Source organism: Homarus americanus, unplaced genomic scaffold (genome assembly GCF_018991925.1).
Source record: "Homarus americanus isolate GMGI-L3 unplaced genomic scaffold, GMGI_Hamer_2.0 scaffold39675, whole genome shotgun sequence".
Classification (NCBI taxonomy): Eukaryota; Metazoa; Arthropoda; class Malacostraca; order Decapoda; family Nephropidae; genus Homarus; species Homarus americanus.
In genome coordinates, this window is record NW_024736071.1 from 7,623,887 (window position 1) to 7,649,581 (window position 25,695).

Here is a 25,695-nt window from a genome sequence, read left to right on the forward strand (position 1 = left end):
AAATCAGAGAAATGTTGCCACAAGCTGAGAGGTGGGCGGGGGTACAAGGCGTGTGGGGTATTGGTGCCAGAGATTCTTCCGTCCTTCAATTTTACCAAAGTTGATCTAAAATGAAAACATGAAATATAAAAAACTAATATTACTAAACCAAGTGTGAAAGTCTTAATTACAGGATAACATGAAAACCCTCCTACAAATGCTTGTCGGATATTACCTGGAATTTACCTGTAATTGGTTTCGGGTTTCATTTTTTGTCCTCAGGCCCATCTTGTACTCTGCTGCCTTTGTGTGTGTGCGGGAAAGGGGGCGTGTATGTGTGGTTGGGCGGGGGGGGGGAATTGTAGCTCTCTCCCACTTACATAATTCTCTTGTTAAAATGCTTGGGGTATCACTTAACAAGCTCCACGACTCTCTTCTACAGGGAACACATTTATGCCACAACAGTCTATTCGAAAAGGTTAAACTTCAGCCAGTGAATATCTGTACCGTTTTCCTCATTTGCTTCTCATTTTTTATATATCGATGGTGGTATTTGTCAGCACTTCACTGGAGGACACTACGGATTTCCGACCATCTCTTCGTACCGAGTAGCGTCTTCCACTCCTCTAGGTTATGGTTGAGGCTGGAGGAGAGCATTCATATCATTCCGACTTCGACTATGATGTTAGGTAACCTGTGAGTAATCAGTTTCGAGACAACAGACCACTGTGTTACAACCTGCTTCAGAATGCAGGTTGGTGGGTGGTGGTGAGACTTCCGGTACTCGCAGGAAGTTTACTTTGAGACCGTGTTTAAAGCCATGAAGAATGTGATCTCGGTTATATAACTGTAATGGAGACACTTCCCGCGGTGATAGCTTGTTAGTAATATTACACCTCTCGCAGAAGGTAACAGCTTGGTGAGAAAAATTATGCATCTACACCATATTTAGTCTGCGTACAGTAGTAACTCGTAGTGTTAAAAGTTTACATACAGGTGGGAAGCAAGTTCAGTTTAATAAAAAAGGGTTATTATTAAAATGTTTGAAATAACGTTTTACAATACTCCTTAACAAATTAGTTATTAAATTACTGTAACGGAATGACTGTGTGGTACTACCATCAAATCCTCTCTCAAGTAGTGTGTGTGTGTGTGTGTGTGTGTGTGTGTGTGTGTGTGTGTGTGTGTTTGTTTTGTAACGGTCAGTATGTTCGCCTCACAAGCGAGTAGTCCCGGGTTCGATCCCCAGGCAGGGTGAAACTATGTGTAAGTTTCTTTACGCCAACTGCCTCTGTCTACTTAGCAGTAATTGGGGACCTGAATGTTAATTGATTGGCGGATTGTGTTTGGGGTAATGGTTAGCCAGTGCAGTTGGCGAGTTGTACGGTTTTCTTGGATTATTTCTTAACTCTGGGTCATACAGTACAACTCGTTAACATAGGTGGCCCGAGGGCCGGTCATCGTCGAACATGAAGGACATCCATTATTATTATGCGTGACAGGAGAGAGAGAGAGAGAGAGAGAGAGAGAGAGAGAGAGAGAGAGTTTAATTGGTCTGAATTTCTTGTTTAGTGTGTTGTGGCGGCGTACAAGGTGTTAATTGTATTCCATTAATAGACAGTATTGTTTTTCTCTGCTTCCCATTATTATTCTTCGTCTTCCTGTTATCACATTCATCTTTGTCATCATAGAACTTTTATCATTATCATCATCGTTGCCATTATCACATCATTATGGGACTAACACCATTGTTGATGTCATCAAGTTGCTGAAGAGGGAAGGTGGAGAGCTTCTCTCCCTCTCTCTTTTTTTTCCATTCTTCCTGGAAGGTTTAAAACGGAGACAATGCGTGCAGTATCCTAATTTGTTTTATTATTATTATTATTATTATTATTATTATTATTATTATTATTATTATTATTTTTATTATTATTATTATTATTATTATTATTATTATTATTATTATTATTATTATTATTATTATTATTATTATTATTTGTTGTAGTAGACTAATAGTTGTAGTAGTAGTAATTTTTATTCCAACACTAGTGAAAAGCCACCATTTAACCCCAGCAGAAAGGTCCCTCCTTGCACTACCACCGAGACTGGGAGGAATGGGAATTGCTAATCCAGAAGAGATTGCTGCCACTGAACATCAGAAGTCTGTCAAGCTCACAGCAGCCCTCATTAAGTACATAGTAGCTCAAAATGCAGCAAGCGAGGTGGATACCAACGAATTACACAAGATTCGACGTTCCATTACGACAGGACGGCAGCACACCCAAAGTGTAAACTTCAGCAATTGATGCAACAATTGTCGGTGAACTTGAGAAAAAAGTAGTTGTAGCGCAGGAGGTGTGCGCTTCAAACTGGCTAACAATGTTACCGTTAAGAGCAAAAGGCTTCAGCCTTAACAAATAAGAACTTACAAATGCCATTGCTCTAGGGTAAGGTGTGCAAGGGGGGCTTCGTATGCATGAAGTATGGTGATGTAAGGGTTCTCAAAGCGAATATGTTGAAGGAAATATGTCACGGTGGAACCGACCTTCATTGCATTGAACTGTGAGAATCTCCGTCATAGGACTTCCAACACATCCAACGAATCCCGTGTGGCCGTCAGCACTCGAGGAATCTGGACGTGGGGGACAGCGAGCCTTCTTTGACGTCAGGATATTCGACCCGATGGCCGCATGTCACCATAACCTCTCTCTCGAGGCTGCACACGAGAGGAACGAGAACGATAAAAACAGGGTGTATGCGAAGAAAATTCAAAATGTGGATCATGGCAGCTTCACTCCTTTGGTGTTCACAACATCTGGCGGGATGGGACCAAGTACAACATGCGTGTACGCCTGACTGGACGAGGTGCAATCTGAACAGAAGTAGCAGCCCAGAAGTTCCGTTGGAACCATGATGAAGTGTCGCCTGTCCTCTCTACTTAGGTCTGCATTGCTTTGCCTGAGGGGAACGAGATCATCGGCCCCTAAGCCAACACAGTCGCAGACATTAACTTTGAGGCAACAGTCACCGAATGCCGCATAGATCTTCGGCTTACCTAACTCAGTTTGGGTAGTTACTTTTGTATTAGGATAATTAGGTAATAAGATGGTGGGGAAGGTGTAGCTATAAGGAGATGTTGGAGGCCACGTTTAAAAAAAAGTAGTACTGGGTGGTAGTAACAACAGAGTAATAGTATTAGTAGCAATAGTAGTTATAGACGTCTCTACTGTAAACTGGCTAATTAAGGATGGGAAATAATTCTACCAGAAGTATGTTGTAGCTACGTGACGGTGTGGGGTGTGTTAGTAACGTGACGGTGTGGGGTGTGTTAGTAACGTGACGGTGTGGGGGTGTTAGAAACGTGACGGTGTGGGGTAGTAACGTGACGGTGTGGGGTGTGTTAGTAACGTGACGGTGTGGGGTGTGTTAGTAACGTGACGGTGTGGGGGTGTTAGTAACGTGACACGTGAGTGTTTGTAACGTGACGGTGTGGGGGTGTTAGTAACGTGACGGTGTGGGGTGTGTTAGTAACGTGACGGTGTGGGGGTGTTAGTAACGTGACGGTGTGGGGGTGTTTGTAACGTGACGGTGTGGGGGTGTAACGTGACGGTGTGGGAGTGTTTGTAACGTGACGGTGTGGGGTGTGTTAGTAACGTGACGGTGTGGGGTGTTTGTAACGTGACGGTGTGGGGTTGTTAGTAACGTAACGGTGTGGGATGTGTTAGTAACGTGACGTGTTAATAACGGTGTGGGTGTGTTAGTAACGTGACGGTGTGGGGTGTGTTAGTAACGTGACGGTGTGGGGGTGTTTGTAACGTGACGGTGTGGGGTGTTTGTAACGTGACGGTGTGGGGTGTTAGTAACGTAACGGTGTGGGATGTGTTAGTAACGTGACGGTGTGGGGGTGTTAGTAACGTGACGGTGTGGGGTGTGTTAGTAACGTGACGGTGTGGGGTGTGTTAGTAACGTGACGGTGTGGAGGTGTTTGTAACGTGACGGTGTGGGGTGTTAGTAACGTAACGGTGTGGGATGTGTTAGTAACGTGACGGTGTGGGATGTGTTAGTAACGTGACGGTGTGGGTGTGTTAGTAACGTGACGGTGTGGGGTGTTAGTAACGTGACGGTGTGGGTGTTTGTAACGTGACGGTGTGGATGTTAGTAACTTGACGGTGTGGGGGTGTTGGGGGGGGTGTTAGTGTAGTGAACTAGTATTAATTTTTTTAATAATTTCTTCTTTGTGGCGGTGTATATTTTATTTCATCCGTTTTTTATTTGTGCCTTTGCCGTGTGTGTGTGTGTGTGTGTGTGTGTGTGTGTGTGTGTGTGTGTGTGTGTGTGTGTGTGTGGTAAAAATCTTGTGTGAGAGGAGCGAGTGGCTGGGGGAAGGTGGACCACCGGGAACACGTGCAGGTGAACCGCAGGTAATCAGGGTGTCAACTGTTCTTTGAATGTAAACTGTATTTATTGTAAACTATTCTTTCATTGTAAACTGTTTTTACTGTAAACTGTTCTTTTACTGTAAACTCTATCATTGTGTAAACTCTTCTCTTAGCATAAACTCTTCTCTTATTGTAAACTGGTAAGCTCAGGTTCTCAACTGGTTCAGCCATGTTAATATTGTTATTATTATCCACTCTGTGTTTTTCTGTGTAAATAAACTATTTCAATTCAATTCAATTCCATTCTCTAAGGTAAACTCCTCTCTTTATCTTAAACTCATCTTGTAGCGTAAACTCCTCTCTTAGTGTAAACTCTTATCTTTGCGTAAACTCCTTTGTTAGCGTAAACTCTTCTCTTAGCGTAAACACTTCTTTTAGCTTAACACTTATCTTAGCGTAACTCTTCTCTTAGCATAAACTCTTCTCTTAGAGTAAACTCTTCCCCTAGCATAAACTCTTCTCTTAGCATAACTCTTCTCTTAGCGTAAACTCTTCTCTTAGCGTAAACTCTTCTCTTAGCGTAAACTCTTATCTTAGAGTAAACTCTTCTCTTAACATAAACTCTTCTCTTAGCGTAAACTCTTCTCTTAGCGTAAATTCTTCTCTTAGAGTAAACTCTTCTCTTAGCATAAACTCTTCTCTTTACATAAACTCTTCTCTTAGCGTAAACTCTTCTCTTAGCATAAACTCTTCTCTTAACATAAAATCTTCTCTTAGCGTAAACTCTTCTCTTAGCATAAACTCTTCTCTTAACATAAACTCTTCTCTTAACATAAACTCTTCTCATAGAGTAAACTCTTCTCTTAGCATAAACTCTTCTCTTAACATAAACTCTTCTCTTAGCGTAAACTCTTCTCTTAGCGTAATCCTTTAGTGTAAACTATTGTTTTTGCGTAAATGGTTTTAATAGAGCGTCTTGACACACACTGACTCGTTCTGAGGCTTGATACAGGAAACTCCATTTTTATTTTTAAATATCAAGATGCCTGATTCCCATGTGTCCCCTCGCTGTCTCCCCTCATCGTTAGTGTTCTCTCTCCCCTCTTTGTCATAGCTCTTCCCCTTTGACCTGTGATGCTCCCCTCTTTGGCCTCCTCACTGATGGTTGTTGACGAGTTGCCTCTTTGTTTGGTTTTGCAGCAACAAGTGCCTTAATGAGAAGCGTCGGCGAGAGCAGGAGAACACCTACATCGAGGAGCTGGCCGAGCTAATCCAAGCCAGCATCGCCTCTGACATGAGCTCGCTCTCTGTCAAGCCCGACAAGTGCGCCATCCTGCAGCAGACGGTCAATCAGGTACGTCTCCCCATCCCTCCCTCCCTCCCGCCCTCCCTCCCCCCCTGTCTCTCTGTTTTCCCTCCCTTTCTCACTCCCTGTTTTGTTTCCCTCCCTTTCCATCCTGCTGCAGACGATCAACCAGTTACGTTTCCCTGTTCGTCTTTCCCTCCATCCTTTCACGTCTTTTACTCTTCCTTCCCTCCCTTTTATCCTTTCCTCCTTCCTTCTCCCTGTAATGTCCCATTCCTCCAGCTCTCATGTTCTCCCCTGTCTCTCCCTCCCTCTTTTCCCCACCACACCCCACTGTCGTGTATCGCTCACATCTCCTTGGATACCACTGCCACCAGCCTCGTGCAGAATCACCAGCCTCTTACAGTGCCACCAGCCTCTTACAGTGCCAACCAGCTTACAGTGCCACCAGCTTCATACAGTGCCACCAACCCGTACAGTGTGTACAGTGCCACCAGCCTCTTACAGTGCCACCAGCCTCTTACAGTGCCACCAGCTTCATACAGTGCCACCAGCCTCTTACAGTGCCACCAGCTTCATACAGTGCCACCAACCCTGTACAGTGCCATCAGCCTCTTACAGTGCCACCAGCCTCGTACAGTGCCATCAGCCTCTTACAGTGCCACCAGTCTCGTTCAGTGTCACCAGCTTCATACAGTGCCACCAACCTCTTACAGTGCCACCAGCCTGTGCCACCAGCCTCTTACAGGGCCACCAGCCTTACAGTGCCACCAGCCTCTTACAGTGCCACCAGCCTCTTACAGGGCCACCAGCCTCTTACAGTGTCACCAGCCTCGTACAGTGCCACCAGCCCTGTACAGTGTCACCAGCTTACAGGCCACCAGCCTGCACAGTGCCACCAGCCTCTACAGTGCCACCAGCCTCTTACAGTGCCACCAGCCTACAGTGCCACCAGCTTCGTACAGTGCCATCAGCCTCATACAGTGCCATCGGCCTCTTACAGGGCCACCAGCCTGTACAGTGCCACCAGCCTCGTACAGTGTCACCAGCCCTGTACAGTGCCACCAGCCTCGTACAGTGCCACCAGCCTCTTACAGTGCCACCAGCCTGTACAGTGCCATCAGTACAGTGCCACCAGCCCGTACAGTGCCACCAGCCTCTTACAGTGCCACCAGCCTCGTACAGTGCCATCAGCCGTACAGTGCCACCAGCCTCGCCACCAGCCTCGTACAGTGCCACCAGCCTCGTACAGTGTCACCAGCTTCACAGGGCCACCAGCCTTACAGTGCCACCAGCCTCGTACAGTGCCACCAGCTTCGTACAGTGCCATCAGCCTCGTACAGTGCCATCGGCCTCTTACAGGCCACCAGCCTCGTACAGTGCCACCAGCTTGTACAGTGCCATCAGCCTCGTACAGTGCCATCGGCCTCTTACAGGGCCACCAGCCTCTTACAGGGCCACCAGCTTCGTACAGTGCCATCGGCCTCTTACAGGGCCACCAGCCTCTTGCAGTGCCACCAGCCTCGTTTACTGCCATCAGCCTCTTACAGTGCCACCAGCCTCTTACAGGGCCACCAGCCTCTTGCAGTGCCACCAGCCTCGTTTACTGCCATCAGCCTCTTACAGTGCCACCAGCCTCTTACAGGGCCACCAGCCCGTACAGTGCCATCGGCCTCTTACAGGGCCACCAGCCTCTACAGGGCCACCAGCCTCTACAGTGCATCGGCCTCTTACAGGGCCACCAGCCTCTTACAGTGCCACCAGCCTTACAGTGCCACCAGCCTACAGGGCCACCAGCCTCGTACACTGCCATCAGCCTCTTACAGTGCCACCAGCCTCGTACAGTGCCACCAGCCCTGTGCAGCGCCACCAGCCCGTGCAGCGCCACCAGCCTCGTGCAGCGCGTACAGTGCCAGCCTCGTACAGTGGCACCAGCCTCTTACAGGGCCACCAGCCTCGTACAGTGGCACCAGCCTCAGTGCCACCAGCCTCACAGTGCCACCAGCCTCAGCGCCACCAGCCCGTTTACTGCCATCAGCCTCTTACAGTGCCACAGTGCCACCAGCCCTACAGCACCAGCCTCTACAGGGCCACCAGCCCTTGCCACCAGTGCCACCAGTGCACACTGCCATATGCCTGTACACTGCCACCAGCCTCGTACACTGCCATCAGCCTCGTACACTGCCATCAGCCTCTTACAGTGCCACCAGCCTCTTACAGTGCCACCAGCCTCTTACAGTGCCACCAGCCTCGTACAGTGCCACCAGCCTCGTACAGTGCCACCAGCCTCGTGCAGTGCCACCAGCCTCCTACAGTGTTTGTCTGACTGTCGTTACTAGTCCCCCATTACTACACCACTGCGGATAGAGGGCGAGGAAACTTTCACCTGGCGTAGCTTTCATAAGTCATTGAAAAGTGTGGGGGAGGACGCCAGGCGATGGTGATGCTCGAGCTGGTGATGATCTATGGTACTGTTCTCACATTGGATCGTTGGGTCATTGAAGCATTGTAGTGGGAGTCAGTTTTTGAAGAACCGGGTCATGTGTTATGAGAACCTCCTTTCCTTTACTAGACTCACGTATATTTATTAGTTAATATATATTATCCTTATCCGCACCGTCACTTTCATCGATGATAATAATAATAATAATAATAATAATAATAATAATAATAACCTCAAGGTTCCTCAGTGCCATAGGAAAGTATTGATCGTCGAACTCTTTTAAGAAATGCTGTTGAGGTACATTCGCACACCACATTTTATGTGTGGGTGGTGGTGGTGCGAGAGTGTTTGGGAGCCAACTGAGGGAGTGGCGGTGCGAGAGATTATGAGAAACAAAGGAGGGAGTGGTGCTGGTGGTGCGAGTGCGTGTGGGAGGCAAATGGGGGAGTGGTGGTGGTGGTGCGAGTGTGTGTGGGAGGCAAATGGGGGAGTGGTGGTGGTGGTCCGAGTGTGTGTGGGAGATAAATGGGGGAGTGGTGGTGGTGGTGCGAGTGTGTGTGGTAGACAAATGGGGGAGTGGTGGTGGTGGTGGTGGTGCGAGAGATTGTGAGAAACAAAGGAGGGAGTGGTGGTGGTGATGGTGTGATTGTATGTGGGAGGCAAATGGGGGAGTGGTGGTGATGGTGCGATTGTGTGTGGGAGGCAAATGGGGGAGTGGTGATGGTGGTGCTGCTGCGAATGTGTGTGGGAGGCAAGTGAGGGAGTGGTGGTGGTGCGTTGCGTCAAGACTGGGGCGGGTGGACCACCTGTTGCGCGGCGGGCCAGGTGACCACCGCCCTTACACACCGTGGCTCTGTGATCTGGGGAAAAGATGGTAAAATTGTTATCCAGAATTGATACTAATTAGATTTACCACTTTATAAGTATGATTTGTTGAGTGTGGTTGGCCGTGCACACAGAGTGACAGCCTCAAAGGGCAATAGAGGCACCATCATTTCCCAATAATTTTATACTCGATCTAGACACCGAACAGATCATAGCCACGGGAAGCAAATTATGTTTATGATTGACTCATATTGGCGATATGTGGCCAATTTGGCCACATTAGGGTTATATTGGTTCGCAAATCGCCATGTGAGACGTGTTTTTTGTGTAGGTGAACGAACAACTTCAGTGTGCGATTCCGTTATTGCTTGGGTCAACATTCGTTTTGCAGTAGTTACGGGGTTGTGTGTCATGAGGGTCAGGAGGGAGAGTGTGGCTGAACACGTCCCGTTACCTGGCCAGCACCACCGTTAGTTCCTCCACCCGGCATACCGCTCCTTCCTTTTCTACGAGCGTCTCGCCCCAGCTACAGTTCAGGGGTTTATATCTCGGCTCTGTCCGTGTGTCCGACCATCTATGAGCGTTCATAAGTCACACGTTTTCCCAACACTTGCCTGGAGAAAGAAAAAAAGTTGTATGCATTGGTTAACTCTGGCGGACGTGGGAAATTTCATGTGTGTGTGTGTGTGTGTGTGTGTGCGCGCTAGTATAACTCGATTATCTCTGCGATTAATTTAGACGTCATCATTAACATAATCCATCTTTTCACTCGCTTTCATTTGTAGGTAATCAAGTACGGTACGTAGAATTAGACCCTCTCCGTCCTTATCCTTCTCTCCACCCTCGCCACCCTTCCTTCCACCCTCGCTACCTTCACCACCGTCGCTACCTTCACCACCCTCGCTACCCTCCCAACCCTTACTTCCATCCTCGCTACCCTTCCCACCCTTACTTCCACCCTCGCTACCCTTCTCTTCACCCTGCCCGCCCTTCCTTCCATCCTTCTCGCCCTCCCTTCCACCCTAGTAACCCTTCCCACCCTCCCCACTCTTCCTTCCACCCTAGCAACCCTTCCCTCCTCGCTCCTTTCACCCCCCCCCCATACCCTTCCCACTGGCCTGACCGTCCCAGAAATATTTCTTCTTATGCTTTTAGACTAATCTTGTCTTTGGACTCTTAGACGCACACTCACATAAATTTTCGCGTGATAATTTTTTTTATCTATCTACCACCAAGTCGATCAATCAACCAACTAACCAGTCAACCGTTCAGCTAGTCAGTATGCCCAAGCTTGAGTTGGTTGAGCTCTTCCTAGTTTACCTAACATTATTATCTTGATCATCACCAACATCATCTATATGTTGTATTCGTTTTATTGATTATATTAGTTACTTATAGTATAAGTAACATTTCAGTGTGAGATTTCAGTATGAAGTACCTGTAGTGTGAAGTACTTGTGTTATGAGTTAACCTAGTATGAGGTGGGTCTAGTGTGTCGAGTGATACAGCAATTTGAAAAAAAAAATAGTTATCTTTCAACCGTTGTGTTATCTCTCCTCCCCTCTAAAGAATCGCCCTTGGTGTCCTCTACTCTATTTTGCATATAATATTTTTGGGGGAGGGTTGATAACGATAGCATTTGCGCCGCCCGTAAAACGTGTAAAGGGGTTAGTGTAAACAGGACCTGCAAGTGTTCGGTATCCGGGACCCATATTTATGTAACAGAACAAGAAGATAGGGCTGGGGGTGAGGAGAGAGAGAGAGAGAGAGAGAGAGAGAGAGAGAGATTGTAAATCCTATTAGCATGATTTCTGTGGACATTTCGCTAGAAGTTTAACACGCTAATATTTCGGACAGCAAGAAGCAAAGGTATTTTCACTGCATATCTTTGGTACGATCCGGTGTGTACTAGTATGGTGGAGTGACAACCTTGCCTCGACAGCGACAGTGGTGACAGTAGTCCGGGAGGCTGTCAGTGAAGGGAGCAACAGTAATGACCAGGAGAAGCAGCAGTAGTGGTAGGAAAAGCGGGAATACTAACGACAATAGCATAATATCACTAGCATAAGCAAGAGCACCATCACTAGCATAAGCAAGAGCATCATCACTAGCATAAGCAAGAGCACCATCACTAGCATAAGCAAGAGCACCATCACTAGCATAAGTAAGAGCACCATCAGTGAAAAGAAAACAATAGCACCAACAGGCAAAGTATTATCAAACCATGAAACCGTAAGAGTGTAGTAATAACGGCAGAAGCAGTAACAACACCAACAAGTCAGAAGTAGTCACACCTCCTGCAGAAGCAGTAACAACACTAGCAATTCAGAAGTAGTCACACCTCCGGCAGAAGCAGTAACAACACCGGCAAGTCAGAAGTAGTCACACCTCCAGCAGAAGCAATAGTAGTCACACCTTCAGCAGAAGCAATAGTAGTCGCACCTCCAGCAGAGACAGTAGTAGTCACACCTCCAGCAGAAGCAGTAGCAGAGCAGCAGCAGTGACAGTGTTGCAGGGTTGCGAGTAAAAAAAAAGTGATACGGGTGGTACTTTCACCTTCACTTGGGCAGGGAGGGAGGGAGTCAGGCAGGTAGGTGGCAGCTCTGAATACTGGCACCTCTCACTCTCGTACCTTGTGTACCCTCCTCATCTTCCTCCTCTTCTAAACTATCCACCATCACCATTTACTATTATTACAACAACGTACTTAATATTGGAAGAACAAATACTGTCAATGTATACAGCCTCAACAACATCAACTTGAGAAGTCACCTTGTGAAAGAGACTTAGGGGTACTTGTAAGCCCGGACCTTCGGCCTAGAAAACATTGCGTTAATGTTCGAAATAAGGCAAACAGAGTATTAGGTTTTATTTCTAGAAGTGTAAGTAGTAAGTGTGCGAAAGTCATATTGCAATTATATCTTGCTCTAGTCAGGCTGCACCTTGATTATGCTGTTCAGTTCTGGTGCCCTTATTATAGAATGGATATCAATTCACTGGAGTCGGTGCAGCGAAGATTGACGAAAATGATTACGGGACTTAGAAACCTTCCATATCAGGATAGATTAAAGAAACTAAACTTGCATTCCTTAGAAAGACGAAGAGTGTGGGGAGATATGATAGAAGTATTTAAGTGGGTGAAAGGAATCAATAAAGGAGATATAGATAAAGTTCTTATAATATCCGAGCAGAATAGGACTTGTAGCAACGGATTTAAGTTGGATAAGTTTAGGTTTAGGAGGGAGATAGGAAGAAACTGGTTCACAAATAGGGTGGTAGACGAGTGAAACAAGCTTAGCAACTTTGTAGTAAGTGCTGGGACGCTAGAAAGTTTTAAAAGGAGGCTAGATAAATTCATGGACGATAGAGAGTGGTTGTAACTCTCGACAGGAGCTGCCATGCACAGGCCAACCGGGCTATTGCAGACTCCATATTTTCTTATGTTTTTATGTACTAGTATAGGGTTGCCATATTTGAACATTCAAAAAAGAGGACGTTCCCGAAGACATCACCCCCGCCTGGCACACACTTTGGCGCTATGTAAACTTGATGCAGCCGGGACCGTTTTATGCTCTGGAAAAGTACAACAAATCGTAAGCACTAGCTGTGGCACCAAGCGACAAACCCACAACAAAGACTAAAATCAGACACTGTCACTGCAGGTTAAAGACTGGCCAACCACCGGTTACCGTCACAGTTGTCGACACACGTAAATAATATAGCGAAAGTGGATAGATAAAGTTGAAAATTGCTAAAATGCCTTAAATGCAGGACAAGAAAAACAAATGCTACAGTGTAAAAAAAAGCCATAAGAAAAAATGGTATACTTTTATCATTTCATTTACGGCTGTAATAGCACTAAATACAAATATATATATATATATATATATATATATATATATATATATATATATATATATATATATATATATATATATATATATATATATATATATATATATATATATATATATATATATATATATATAATAATGCGTGTGGCTGAAGAACAAGGAAAAGCAGTACATGGCACAACAGGTTACCCCAAAAACTGCTAGCAGCTAGTTGACAACACCGTACAGGCGTACACTTGACTTATCAGCTGACGAAAACTGAACAAGATCTCTACTGTTTCCACCTCCTCTCTCTCGTCTTTACAGTTTCATGTTTCTTTCCGTGGAGAAAATGATGGAAGCTGAAATTCCGGACTTTTGAAGAATTTAAAAAATTCCTTCCGGATGAAGATTTCGAGACCTAAATGGAGGACATGTCCGGGAAAATACGGACGTATGGCAACCCTATACTGTACTAGTACTACTTCTACTCACATCACCATCATCACTACTGTTTCTCCCATCACCACTACTTACTGCACTGCCACTACTATTCACTACCACCAGCACGATGAGACAGCATTGGTCCCTCATTTGTAAACAGTGTGGGATCAGGCGCCGCTCCATGACTCGCTCCTCTGGGCTAAGTTGGTTAAGCTGAGGTTAAGCTTGATACATTCGAAAATGAACGTGAGAGTTGTGAAAAGAATACGAAAACCTGACGAAAATATCTTGTTTGTTTTAAATGTAAAAAAAGCTTGTTTGTTTTAAATGTAAAAAATGCTAACCTGTTACGAATTGTCATACTTATTACTATATTTGAGACATGGAATTTTTATTTTATTTTCTGTATTAAGAATCGAATGTTGCTTCGATTACCGTACTAAGAAGCTATGTGGATGGTCGTTTACTGGGAGGTGGAAGATGGTCGAATGCCAGGAAGTCGATGAACCGCTAACCAGTATTGTCAATCATTACCTGTATATAAACATGAACCTTGTCATTTTACTTAAATATTGGTGGAAAAATAACTATACCTCACTGGGAGAGAAATAACATAAATATTAATGTAAATAAGACATGACAATACACAAATGAGGAACGCTATCTGCGTCTGCGATAATGACGGCCCCAAACCTCGACTCACCTGTCACTTATGCGTTCATGGGACGCCCGTCACTAGCGGGTTTTTCTCCCATCATTTGTAGTTTTTCTCTCGTTAATTTTAGGGTTTTTTCCTATCACTTGTGGGTTTTTCTCCCGTCACTTGTGGGTTTTTATCCCGTCAATTGTAGGTTTTTCTCCTGTCACTTGTGGGTTTTCTCGCGTCACTTGTGGGTTTTTCTGCCGTCAATTGTGGGTTTTTCTCCCGTCAATTGTAGGTTTTTCTCCCGTCACTTGTAGGTTTTACCCCCGCCAATTGTAGGTTTTTCTCCCGTCACTTGTGTTAGGTTAAGTTACGTTTGGTTGTTTTATCGCGTCATTTGTGTTTGTTTTCTGTTTGTTTTTTCAGTACGTCACTTGAAGGTTTTTTGGCTGGTTCAGTCTCTGATTTTTCTCTTGTATTTTTCGTTTTTTCTTCAATATAATAAATTGTGTGTGTGGGGGGGGGGAGGGGGCAAGCATCACAACAACATGGGCTTCGTATTGTTCTTAGTGGTCGTATGTTATCCAAGACATCAAGGACGTTACTGCTCTCTCCAAAAAAAATACCTTTATTATTATTTTTTCCTTGTAAGTCAAAGACACACACACACAAAAAATCACCTAACTGGCACACTTAAGCCGCGGCACAACGTTGACTCCCTCCAAAAAAAATGTCTCCTAAATTCATGTATGAAAATTCACTTGAGCTGCATGATACAGTCTCCTGAAGCTCTTAGTTTGGGGAGGGAAACAGTTTTAACCCTCAAGTCAAATGAGGATCTGCAACGTTGTTTGATATTGTTGGATATGATAAACAGTTTTTATTTTCCTGATTGTTGTCGTGTGGGATATCAGCGCTGGTCGTAACGTCTTGGTTCCTGATGAAGATGGATGACTCTTCTTTTGAGTACTGTCATGCTAGACATTTCACTCCGGCTATTTAATGTGTTCCTCATACAGGCATCCTGTGAGCCTTGAGACGACTGACATGTTGCAATCTGAGACGTGGAATGTGGGAGACATACGAGTAACCGAGACCCTCACCAGAGCTCCTGGGGGCACGAGAAGGGGCAGACCCACATTGTTAGGGAGGGGCAGACCCATAGTGTTAGGGGGAGACAGACCCACAGCGTTAGGGAGGGGCAGACCCACAGCGTTAGGGAGGGGTAGACCCACAGTGTTAGGGAGGGGCAGACCCACAGCGGTAGCGCTTTTATACTGTTATTACTTAAAATGCCCCAAGCTGTACTGTTACTTTTGGTCTAGTGCAGTGGTTCTCAACCCTTTTCACTCCATTCCCCTCTTGAGGAATTTTTCAACATCCTCGTGGCCTCCTTCATTTTTCTCCCAAACCCCACCATTCGGTCCTATCACCACTTGCAAAGGGATGACACACGGACACGTACTGAACAAGTCAGTTCAGCAGCTCGGTCCAGCGCCTGTCACACAGACAGGGACTCGACCTGTGAAATCTTAAATAATCCGTAAAAAATAAAAAATAAAATTAGCTCCAGAGTATGTGAATATTAAAAATGTATTGTCGTTATGATTAAACAAAATGACAAAAAAGAATGAAAATTCTCTTCTGCCAAGTCAAAATAAGTAATACAAGTTTTGTTTAATTCAGATTCCCAACATTATTTGGAAACGTACAATTAATAACAGCTCGCCGTGGCTCCCCTAAATTCTTGCCGTGGCTCCCTTGGGGCCATGGCCCCCAGGTTGAGAACCACTGGTCTAGTGTGAAGAGCCAGCCACACAGCTTATAGAAAGTGAAGCAGAAGTGAGAGAGGAGAGGAGGGTGAGAGGCAGAGTCTGTCACCCTGGTGTTAGACAGGTGCTCCACGCGGGGGGCGATTAGTGGTGTTAGTGGTAATTACTGTAGAGCCAAACACGGTGTATCACTTCTCTCTTAATAACCAGCTCTCGTCTCCACTACTAATTGCCTCACCTGACCTAACTACTGAGTGGCTCGTTCGTTGGTTATAATGGCTATTAGTGGTGTGAGGGTGGTGTCAGTGTAGTGGTGTGAGGGTGGTGTCATTGTAGTGGTGTGTAGTTAGTGGTACGTAAGGAGGTGGAAATCCAAGGACGTAGCCAGTGTAGTGGCATGCTCAGGTTGTCACGTGACCATGTTGCGACGTAGTCTGATTGGGACATGGCCAGGTAGGGGCATGGCCAGGTAGAGACGTGGCCAGTGTAGGGGCGTGGTCAGGTTTTCACATGACTTGGCGGGGACGTGGTCTGGTTAGGACGTGGCCAGGTAGAGACATGGCCAGGTAGAGCCGTGGCCAGGCATGGACGTGTGGTGGGCGGAGATGAAGCGGACTATCGATCACGTTAGGAATACTGCAGCAGGATTGAAGTCTGTTGGGAATGACTTAGTGGTGGATATATTGATTCATGAGAGTTTAAAGGGGTCGATGGTTCATGCAATAAATGTGAGGGTGGAAAGAGAGTTGGATGAGAGAGAGAGGAGAAGAGGGCAGAGAGACAGAGAGACAGAGGACAGAGAATAAGGAAGTCGAAGGGTGAACAGAAAGAAGGAATTAAAGAATAAGAGGGGGAGCAGAGATAGAGTTAGAGGCGTAGGAAGGGGTGACTCTGGTGTTTTAGGTCCTGGTGTGATGACACTTGCAAAAGGTATTGGAAACTGTGAGAGTGAACCAGCCAGTGTGTTGGGCGGAGGTTGGGAGGGAGTGAGAGAGAGGGATGGTTGGAGGAGAAGGAGGAGGAGGGCGGGAGAAAGGGTGTATGTGTAGATGGGAAGGGCCTTTGGGGGTGTGGAGAAAGTGAGTGAGAATGAAAATAAGAAATATCAGTTTGTGGGGTGGGGGAAAGGGCGTTGTGGGGCGGTAGGGAGGCGAGAGAAGGCCGAGGTAGGCGTGCTGGACCTTGTGAGCAGTGGTCGCCCCTGACTCTCACCCAAGACACACTCCCTGCCTCCCTCACTCCCTGTCCCCCCCATTCTCTCTCTCTCTCTCTCTCTCTCTCTCTCTCTCTCTCTCTCTCTCTCTCTCTCTCTCTCTTCCTTTCATATACTCTACCTTATTTCTTCACTCCTTCCCCGCCACCTCCATTCCTTCCTAGTTCTCATTCCCTCTCTGCCTTCCTTATTTTTTCCCCCATTCCCTCCCCGCTTTCCTCATTCTTTCCCTATCACCACCAGTCTCTTCCTGCCTCTCTCATTCACTCTGTCACTCATTCCCTTGCTGCCTCTTATTTCCTCCCTCCCTGCCCCTCCTACCTTTTCCTCAAATTGTTTCTTACCTTCCTCTCACTCATAGTTTCTTTTCTTCTCTGTTCCTCCACCCTCACTACCCCTCCACCCTCACTCACCTACCTCCGTCACTACCCCTCCACCCCTCCCACTCCCTCCCCCTCCTCACCCCTCCCACCTCACTCCCACCCCTCCCGTCACTACCCCCCACCCCACTACCCTTCCCACCATACCCCTCCACCCCTCACTACCCCTCCACCCCTCACTACCCCTCCCCCTCACTCACCCACCTCCGTCACTACCCCTCCACCCTCACTACCCCTCCCCACCCCTCACTCACCCTCCCACCTCACTCCCCTCCACGTCCCCTACCCCTCCACCCCACTACCCTTCCCACCCTCCCCTTCCCTCCACCCTCACTACCCTCCACCCCTCACTCCCCTTCACCCTCTACCCCTCCACCCTCCACTACCTCCACCCCTCACTCACCCACCTCCGTCACTAACCCTCCCCTCACTACCTCCACCCTCACTACCTCCACCCTCACTCACCCACCTCCGTCACTACCCTTCCCACCCTCCTGCCCCCAAACCCTCACCACCCTCCACCCCTCCCTACCCCTCCCCCTCCACTACCCCTCCCACCACTACCCCTCCCACCCACACTACCCCTCCCACCCCCTACCCCTCCACCCACACTACCCCTCCACCCCTCACTACCCCTCCCCCTCCACTAACCCCTCCCACACTACCCCTCCACCCCACCTACCCCTCCCCTCCTACTCTCACCCCTCACTCATCCTCCTCCGTCACTACCCCTCACCTAATACTGCCCCCCTCTCCCTCCTTCATTGTCTCCTCCCCTAACCCCTATCCTCCATCACCTCCAACCTTTTTAGTCTCCATCTCCATCATTCCTCACAACTCTCCCTCAGTTCTCTCACCTCTCCCTTCTCCATTCCCCTTTAACACTTCCATTCCTCCTTCTCATCCCTACACGCCCCTCACACCTCTTTCCCCTCTACACTTCTCACACCTCGTTTACCTCCACACCTCTCCAATCCTCTCCTTCTGTACTCGTTATTACACCTCTTCGTTATTTACCACCACTGTTCATTATTATTCATTGTTGCAGCTGTAATCCTCTTCACCCCTCTTATCCCCCTCTTCTCCCACCCCCACCCCACTACCCCACTCTTCCCTCTCCTCTATACCTAAGCCTGGCCCCTCTGATCCCCCAAAGCCTGGCACTCGTTTCCTTCCCCCTCCCCTCCTCCCCTCTCTTTGCTCAGACTACTGCATCCTCCCACGCCTAATACCCTTTACCCCCTTCCCTTAACCCTTTGCTTTCAATTTTCGGCGTTCCATCCACCCCCCCCCCCCCTCTCTCTCTCTCTCTCTCTCTCTTTATCTGTCTGTCTGTCTGTCATTCATCAGTTTCCCCTCTTATTCCATTCTCACGCTTCCATCACCCTTCACCGCACACCCCTCCCATCCGTTTTCACACACACTCTCATTTACACCACCATCATCCAAATCTCGTGATCTAATTTATCACGTTTCCTTTTTTTATCTGTCGCCCTTTTGTTGCCTTATGTTCTCCTTTTTATTTCTCATTTATTTCTTTGTATTTTTTCTGTTTTCTTGTTACTTCATATTTCTCACCTGCTTTTCTTCTCACTTTTGAAACCTTTATGTACCACTGTTTGCCTATCTCCTCTGTTAGAACACATTGCGGTGGGTTTATCGTGAGTGTGTTTGTAGTGGTGTGTGAGGGAGGATTGCCACTTGCAGGCTGACCAGGTGCTCAAATGGTGTGTGAGGAGATTGCCACCTGCAGGCTGACCAGGTGCTCAAATGGTGTGTGAGAGATTGCCACCTGCAGGGTGACCAGGTGCTCATGTGGTGTGTGAGGGAGGATTGCTACCTGCAGGGTGACGAGGTGCTCATATGATGTGAGATTGCCACCTGCTGGGTGACCAGGTGCTCATTAGTGTGAGGAAGTGGCTACCTACCTGTCGGCCGTCCACTCGTCGACCACCATCACCTTGATACTCCAAGCTGGAACTATGAAGGCACCGGTCTCGGTTCTGGAGCACGTTCCTAGTCTGGACCAGTGTGTCTATCGCTGGGAAGTGGTCTTAAACCTGGTTAATCCCGTCCCGAGTTTCACCTGCACGAGTGCTGATTAATGGTACTATAAAAATTAACTGATATTAACTAAGCACAGACCGGTACTTCCATGGTGCTGGTTCATGGTTGCTAGCGCTCGCATATACATTTTGTCGTTGGTTTGTTGTCAGCACTAGAACCCGTGAACTAGGCTTGGCATATGTTTTTTTGATGGTGGATTGTGTTCTCAGTTGTTTCTGTTCTCGTTTTAGTTGTTGTTGGCTGACAGACGCTTCTTACTTTGATGTAACCCCATTTCTACCCTCCCCATTTGCTTGTCCTTACATCTGCAAGTTCTCCAATACCTTCACAACCCTCAGTTTCCTTCACAACCCTCAGTACCCTTCACAACCCTCCAGTCCCTTCACAACCCTCCGGTACCCTTCACAACCCTCCATTACCTTCACAACCCTCAGTACCCTTCACAACCTCCGGTACCCTTCACAACCCCTCATTACCCTTCACAACCTCAGTACCCTTCACAACCCTCCATTTTCCTTGAAACCTTCTTCTGGTGGTGGCAGTACAGTGGTCGGTGGTTGCGGTTGTCTGGTTTATGACGGTGTTAGCTGAGTGGCGTGATCCTCGTGGTAGGCGGCTCCACCATCCCACCTGCACACACAATATATATATATATATATATATATATATATATTATTTATTTATTTATTTATTCTCGCTTCCTTTCCTTATCTTTCTTTCTTCTTCTTGTATCAAGGTCATTGCAGTTCTAATGACTTTAGTGAGTAAGATCCATCTCAGGCATTTCTGAACTGTAACGTGTTAAGTCAGACGGTCTCCAGATATGTTGTTAAGATAACTCGGTCGTTTATGAGACAGGTAACTTCTGTTTTCTTCTTATCCTCGGGGCGTCATTACCTCCCCTGCAGTTTACCTGAACACAATTATCTCTAGAAGTATCCTGTTTTCTAACTCTTGCTCCTTCCCCATTTTTCTAGAGGAATCTATTCACACTTTCCTTGACGTCACTCGCCGTAGTTATTTGATGTGTTTTCACCTTCTGTTGTAATTTCCCTTTATTGGTTACTTTCATTACATGTTGTTACAGTACTTATTTACATATTTATTTTTCTGTTGTCTCAGTAATGTTCCTTGCCTTCATATTTATTTCTTCAGCTATACATGCACGCATCCTGAGTGGTTTGTTTTAGTGGGAATAGCAAGACCACGAGGCCTCCCGTGCAGGTGTGGCGAGGGTCCAGTTGTCGTGCACTCCTCTGGTGGCCACTCACCTGCCCGCCTCACCTCATTATCGATCATTGGACTCCTCAGTAAACCAGTCTATAATCCTAAAGTGGAAAAAATATATGAAACTATTATCAAGTGTTTTGATTAGTGTTGTGTGAAGACGACGTGTAGAAGGTGTTATCCTTAGTGATCGTACCATAATGAGAGTACCACTGCAGGCAGAAGATAGGCGAACGTTCGTTGGGCGAGGTATCTATAATTGTGGTACGGGGCGCCAGGCAATGATGGTAGGTAGTCGGTTGAAGTTATATATCTGGCTGGGGTTTTGCTGATTGTGATAGCTGGTGACAGTCGCAGTACTGCTCAGTATGGAGAGTGTGAATTGTCTCTTGGTCATTCAGGGGGATTCAGTAGTGGATGTTTAGCTCTCACTTCGTGTCTGCCTTGTTAGTATTCCTGCTCTCACCACCATTATGTAACTACCAACATGACTACCCCATACAAGGTGTTCATACTTGTCTCACTGTACTGTATATCTGACTCTTATACCAAATTGTTGTCTCTTTTACACATGTTGGTGGTGGGCCGTGTCCCCCGCCTCCCACCAGGGCTACACGTGGTGCCCGTCACCAGGAAACAGTAGGCAGCTCCAACGTCTCTTAGTGTTGCCATTCTCAAACCATTAAATTTCCTTCTATTATCTCCTTCCCCATCACCTCCCCCAACATCGACACCCCACACCCATCCATCGCATTCCTCCACTACCCGTCTCCCACATCACCACCCCCCATACTCATCCATCACACTCCCCACTACCCCTCTCCCCACATCACCGCACTCCCCACCACCCTCTCCCATCCACACGCACTCCCCCTACCTCTCATCACCCCTACATCACCACCCATCCATCTCACTCCCCACTTCCTTACTCACCTACCCCAGCAACTCTCCTCCCATATCCCTTAGTCTCCTGCCCTGTCATCTCGGGTGATGAATTTCGTTTCGTTTATTCACATGTATACATTTAGTTGTGATGACACGCTTTAGTATTTACTCGTACTCTAGATTATTTTAAATGTAACGATGAGGCTAGGTTAGGATAGATTAGGATAAATTAGGTTAGGTTAAGCTAGGTGAGGTTAGGTTAACGTTAAGTTCTTAAATGAAATAGCCCTCCTTAATGTTTAACTTGATCTGTCTCACAAAATCTGCCATCACCCTCATGTTAACCACCCTCCTAATCTCTCTGGTACTCCCCATTACCTACCCTGGGTAGGTTCCATTAGCCAGGGCTGTCTGTGGTGCATTTCCTGAGAAACATAGAGGGTGACAGGCCCCCAGAGCCTGACTGACTGTCTGGGAGCATCACTGGAGACAATGAGCGCCATTGTATAGAGCGTCGCCTGCCCTCTCATTATATATCCTACCTGTGGCGGCTACGGCCTACCTCCGCTCCTCACAACCATGAGGCTGCCTCACTGTGGGACCCCACTCTCAGGGCTCCCCTTCTCTTCACTCCTCAGCGATGTTTGCTCGCTTATGACCTACCCGCTTTCCTTTTCTCTTGCTACCCAGAGTGTTCCTTCAGGTAGTTCTTGTTGTGTACATCAAGTGATGGCCCTGGTGTGGTGATGGCTGTCTGGCCCGGTTCGATGTCGGAGGTTAACAAGCCTATTCAACAGTTATATTTTACCCTCCAGTTCCCAGATATTTACTCGTCATTTTGAGAGAGACAGACAGAGAGAGATATCTGGGGTGATAGTTATGTATGAGTGTGTGTGGGAGGATGTAATAAGGAGACAGGCGATCACGATATTGACTTTGGTCCGTGTGATAGAGGATGCGAAGTCAGCATCATCTTGATGCTGAAGGGGTGTCTAGAGAAGGTGGCTGCACTGCAGGTGCTGATGTGGGCTGACGAAGAGTTTGGCCGGTTAACGGGAGGTAGTGATGGCGGCGTGGCGTCAGCGAGGGTGGCGGCGGCAGGATGTCGTCAGCACCATCGAGGCAGTGGGTTGCCATGGCTGTCCCACCACCAGGTTACTGCCTCGCCGCCATCACCTGCCACTCCTGCTTCACCACAACCACTGCTGCCTCACCCCACCCCACCACAACCACTCTGCTCACCCCACTTCACCAACTCTGCACAACGTACTACACCACAACCACTGCTGCCTCACCACATCACACCACAACCACTGTGCTCATCCCACTGCATCATAACCACTCTCCTCACCCCACTACACCACAACCACTCTGCTCATACCACCACAACCACTCTCCTCACCCCACCACACCCACTCTCCTCACCCCACTACACCACACCACAACCACTCTGCTCACACCACCACAACCACCTCCTCACCCCACCACACCACAACCACTCTCCCCACCCACTACACCACAACCACTCTCCCCACCCCACTACACCACAACCACTCTGCTCATACCACCACAACCACTCTCCTCACCCCACCACACCCACCTCTCCCCACCCCATCACACCACAACCACCTGCTCACACCACCACAACCACCTCCCCACCCCACCACAACCACCCCCCACTCCACCACACCACCTCTCACCCCACCACACCCACCTCCTCACCCCACCACACCACAAACCACTCTGCCCACACCACCACAACCACTCTGCTCACACCACCACAACCACTCTGCCTCACCACCACAAACTCTGCCCACACCACCACAACCACTCTCCCTCATTCCACCACACCACAACCACTCTGCTCACACCACCACAACCACTCTGCTCACACCACCACAACCACTCTCCCTCACCCCACCACACCACAACCACCACACCACCACAACCCACTTGCTCCACCACCACAACCACTCTCCTCACACCACCACAACCACTCTGCTCACACCACCACAACCACTCTCCTCACACCACTACACCACACCACCTCCTCACCCCACCACAACCACTCTGCTCACACCACCACAACCACTCTCCTCACCCCACCACACCACAACCACTGCTCACACCACCACAACCACTCTGCTCACACCACCACAACCACTCTCTCACCCCACCACACCACAACCACTCTGCTCACACAACCACTCTGCTCACACCACCACAACCCTCTCCTCACACCACCACAACTACTCTCCTCCACCACCACAACCACTCTGCTCACACCACCACAACCACTCTGCTCACACCACCACAACCCTCTCCTCCACACCACCACAACCACTCTGCTCACACCACCACACCACTCCTCACACACAACCACTCCTCACCCCACCACACCACACCCTCTGCTCACCACCACAACCACTCTCCTCCTCCACCATACCACAACCACTGTCCTCCTCCACTACACCACACCACTCTCCTCACACCACAACCACTCTCCTCACCCCACCACACCACAACCACTCTGCTCACACCACCACAACCCTCTGCTCACCTCACCACACCACAACCACTCTCCTCACCCCACTACACCACACTACAACCCTCCCCTCACCCCACACCACAACCACTCCCCTCACCCCCAACCCTCCCCTCACCACCCCAACCACTCCCCTCACCCCCACCACAACTACTCTGCTCCCCCACCACACCCACTCTCCTCACCCCACCACCACACCCACTCTGCTCCACCACCACAACCACTCCCCTCACACCACCACACCACAACCACTCTTTCACCCCACCACAACCCTCCCCTCACACCACCCACCACATACACTCCCCTCACCCCACCACACCACATACCTCCCCTCACCCCACCACAACTACTCTGCTCACCCCACCACACCCCTCTCCTCACCCCACCACACCCTCTGCTCCACCACCACAACCTCCCTCCCACCCACACCCACACCCCTCTCCACACCCCAGCCCTCCCCTCACACCACCACCCACACCCTCTCCTCCACCCCACAACCCTCCCCTCCACCACCCCACCACAACCACTCTGCTCACACCACCACACCACTCTGCTCACACCACCACAACCACTCTCCTCACCCCACCACACCACAACCCTCTGCTCCACACCACCACAACCACTCTGCTCCACCACACCACCTCTCCTCTCACCCCCACCACCCTCTGCTCACCACCACAACCACTCCCTTACACCACCACACCACACCCTCTGCTCACACCACCACAACCACTCCCTCCACACCACCACACCACACCCACTCTGCTCCACACCGACAACCACTCCCTCACACCACCACACCACACCCCTCTGCTCCACACCACCACAACCATTCCCCTCCACACCACCACACCACAGACTCTCCTCACCCCACCACCACTCCCCTCACACCACCCCACCACAACCACTCTGCTCACACCACCACAACCACTCTGCTCACACCACCACAACCACTCTCCTCACCCCCACACCACAACCCCTCTGCTCCACACCACCACAACCACTCTGCTCACACCACCACCCCTCTCCTCACCCCACCACACCCCTCTGCTCACCACCACAACCACTCCCCTCCACACCACCACACCACACCCCTCTGCTCACACCACCACAACCACTCCCCCACACCACCACACCACACCCCTCTGTCCACCACCACAACCACTCCCCACACCACCACACCACACCCCTCTGCTCACACCACCACAACCACTCCCCCTCACACCCACACCACACCCCTCTCCTCACCCCACCACAACCACTCCCTCACCACCACACCACAACCACTCCCTCACCCCACCACAACCACTCCCCTCACCCCACCACACCACAATCACCCTGCTCACCACACCACAATCACCCTGCTCACCTCACCGCCCTGCTCAACTCACACCAACCTGCTCACCCCACCATAACCACACCACCCTCCCCCCTACCACACCACTTCGCTCACCACACCACCATTCTGTCACCACACCACCCACCGCCCCCCTCCATACCACACCACCCTGATCACCCTACTACCCTCTGCTCACCCCCCTCACCACCCTTCCCCACTCACCTCACCACCCTGCACCCCACCCACCCGCCGCCCCCTCCACTCACCGCTCCCCTCCAAGCCACCCCACCACCCTGGCCAACCCACCACACCACCCTGGCCAACCCACCACACCTTCCTGGCCAACCCACCACACCTTCCTGGCCAACCCACCACACTCCTGGCCAACCCACCACACCATGCCACCTTGCTGCAC

General features: G+C 48.8%; 1 protein-coding gene across 2 annotated transcripts in view; it reads left to right on the top strand.

The window, feature by feature from the left end:
• Nucleotides 1-25,695, top strand: part of LOC121871777 (nuclear receptor coactivator 2-like) — a 202,352-nt gene that overhangs the window by 40,981 nt on the left and 135,676 nt on the right. For both annotated transcript variants that reach the window (XM_042374248.1, XM_042374249.1), the window contains exon 3: nt 5,559-5,712. In XM_042374248.1, the coding sequence (XP_042230182.1) occupies nt 5,559-5,712 (154 nt within the window). The remainder of the gene's footprint in view (nt 1-5,558; nt 5,713-25,695) is intronic.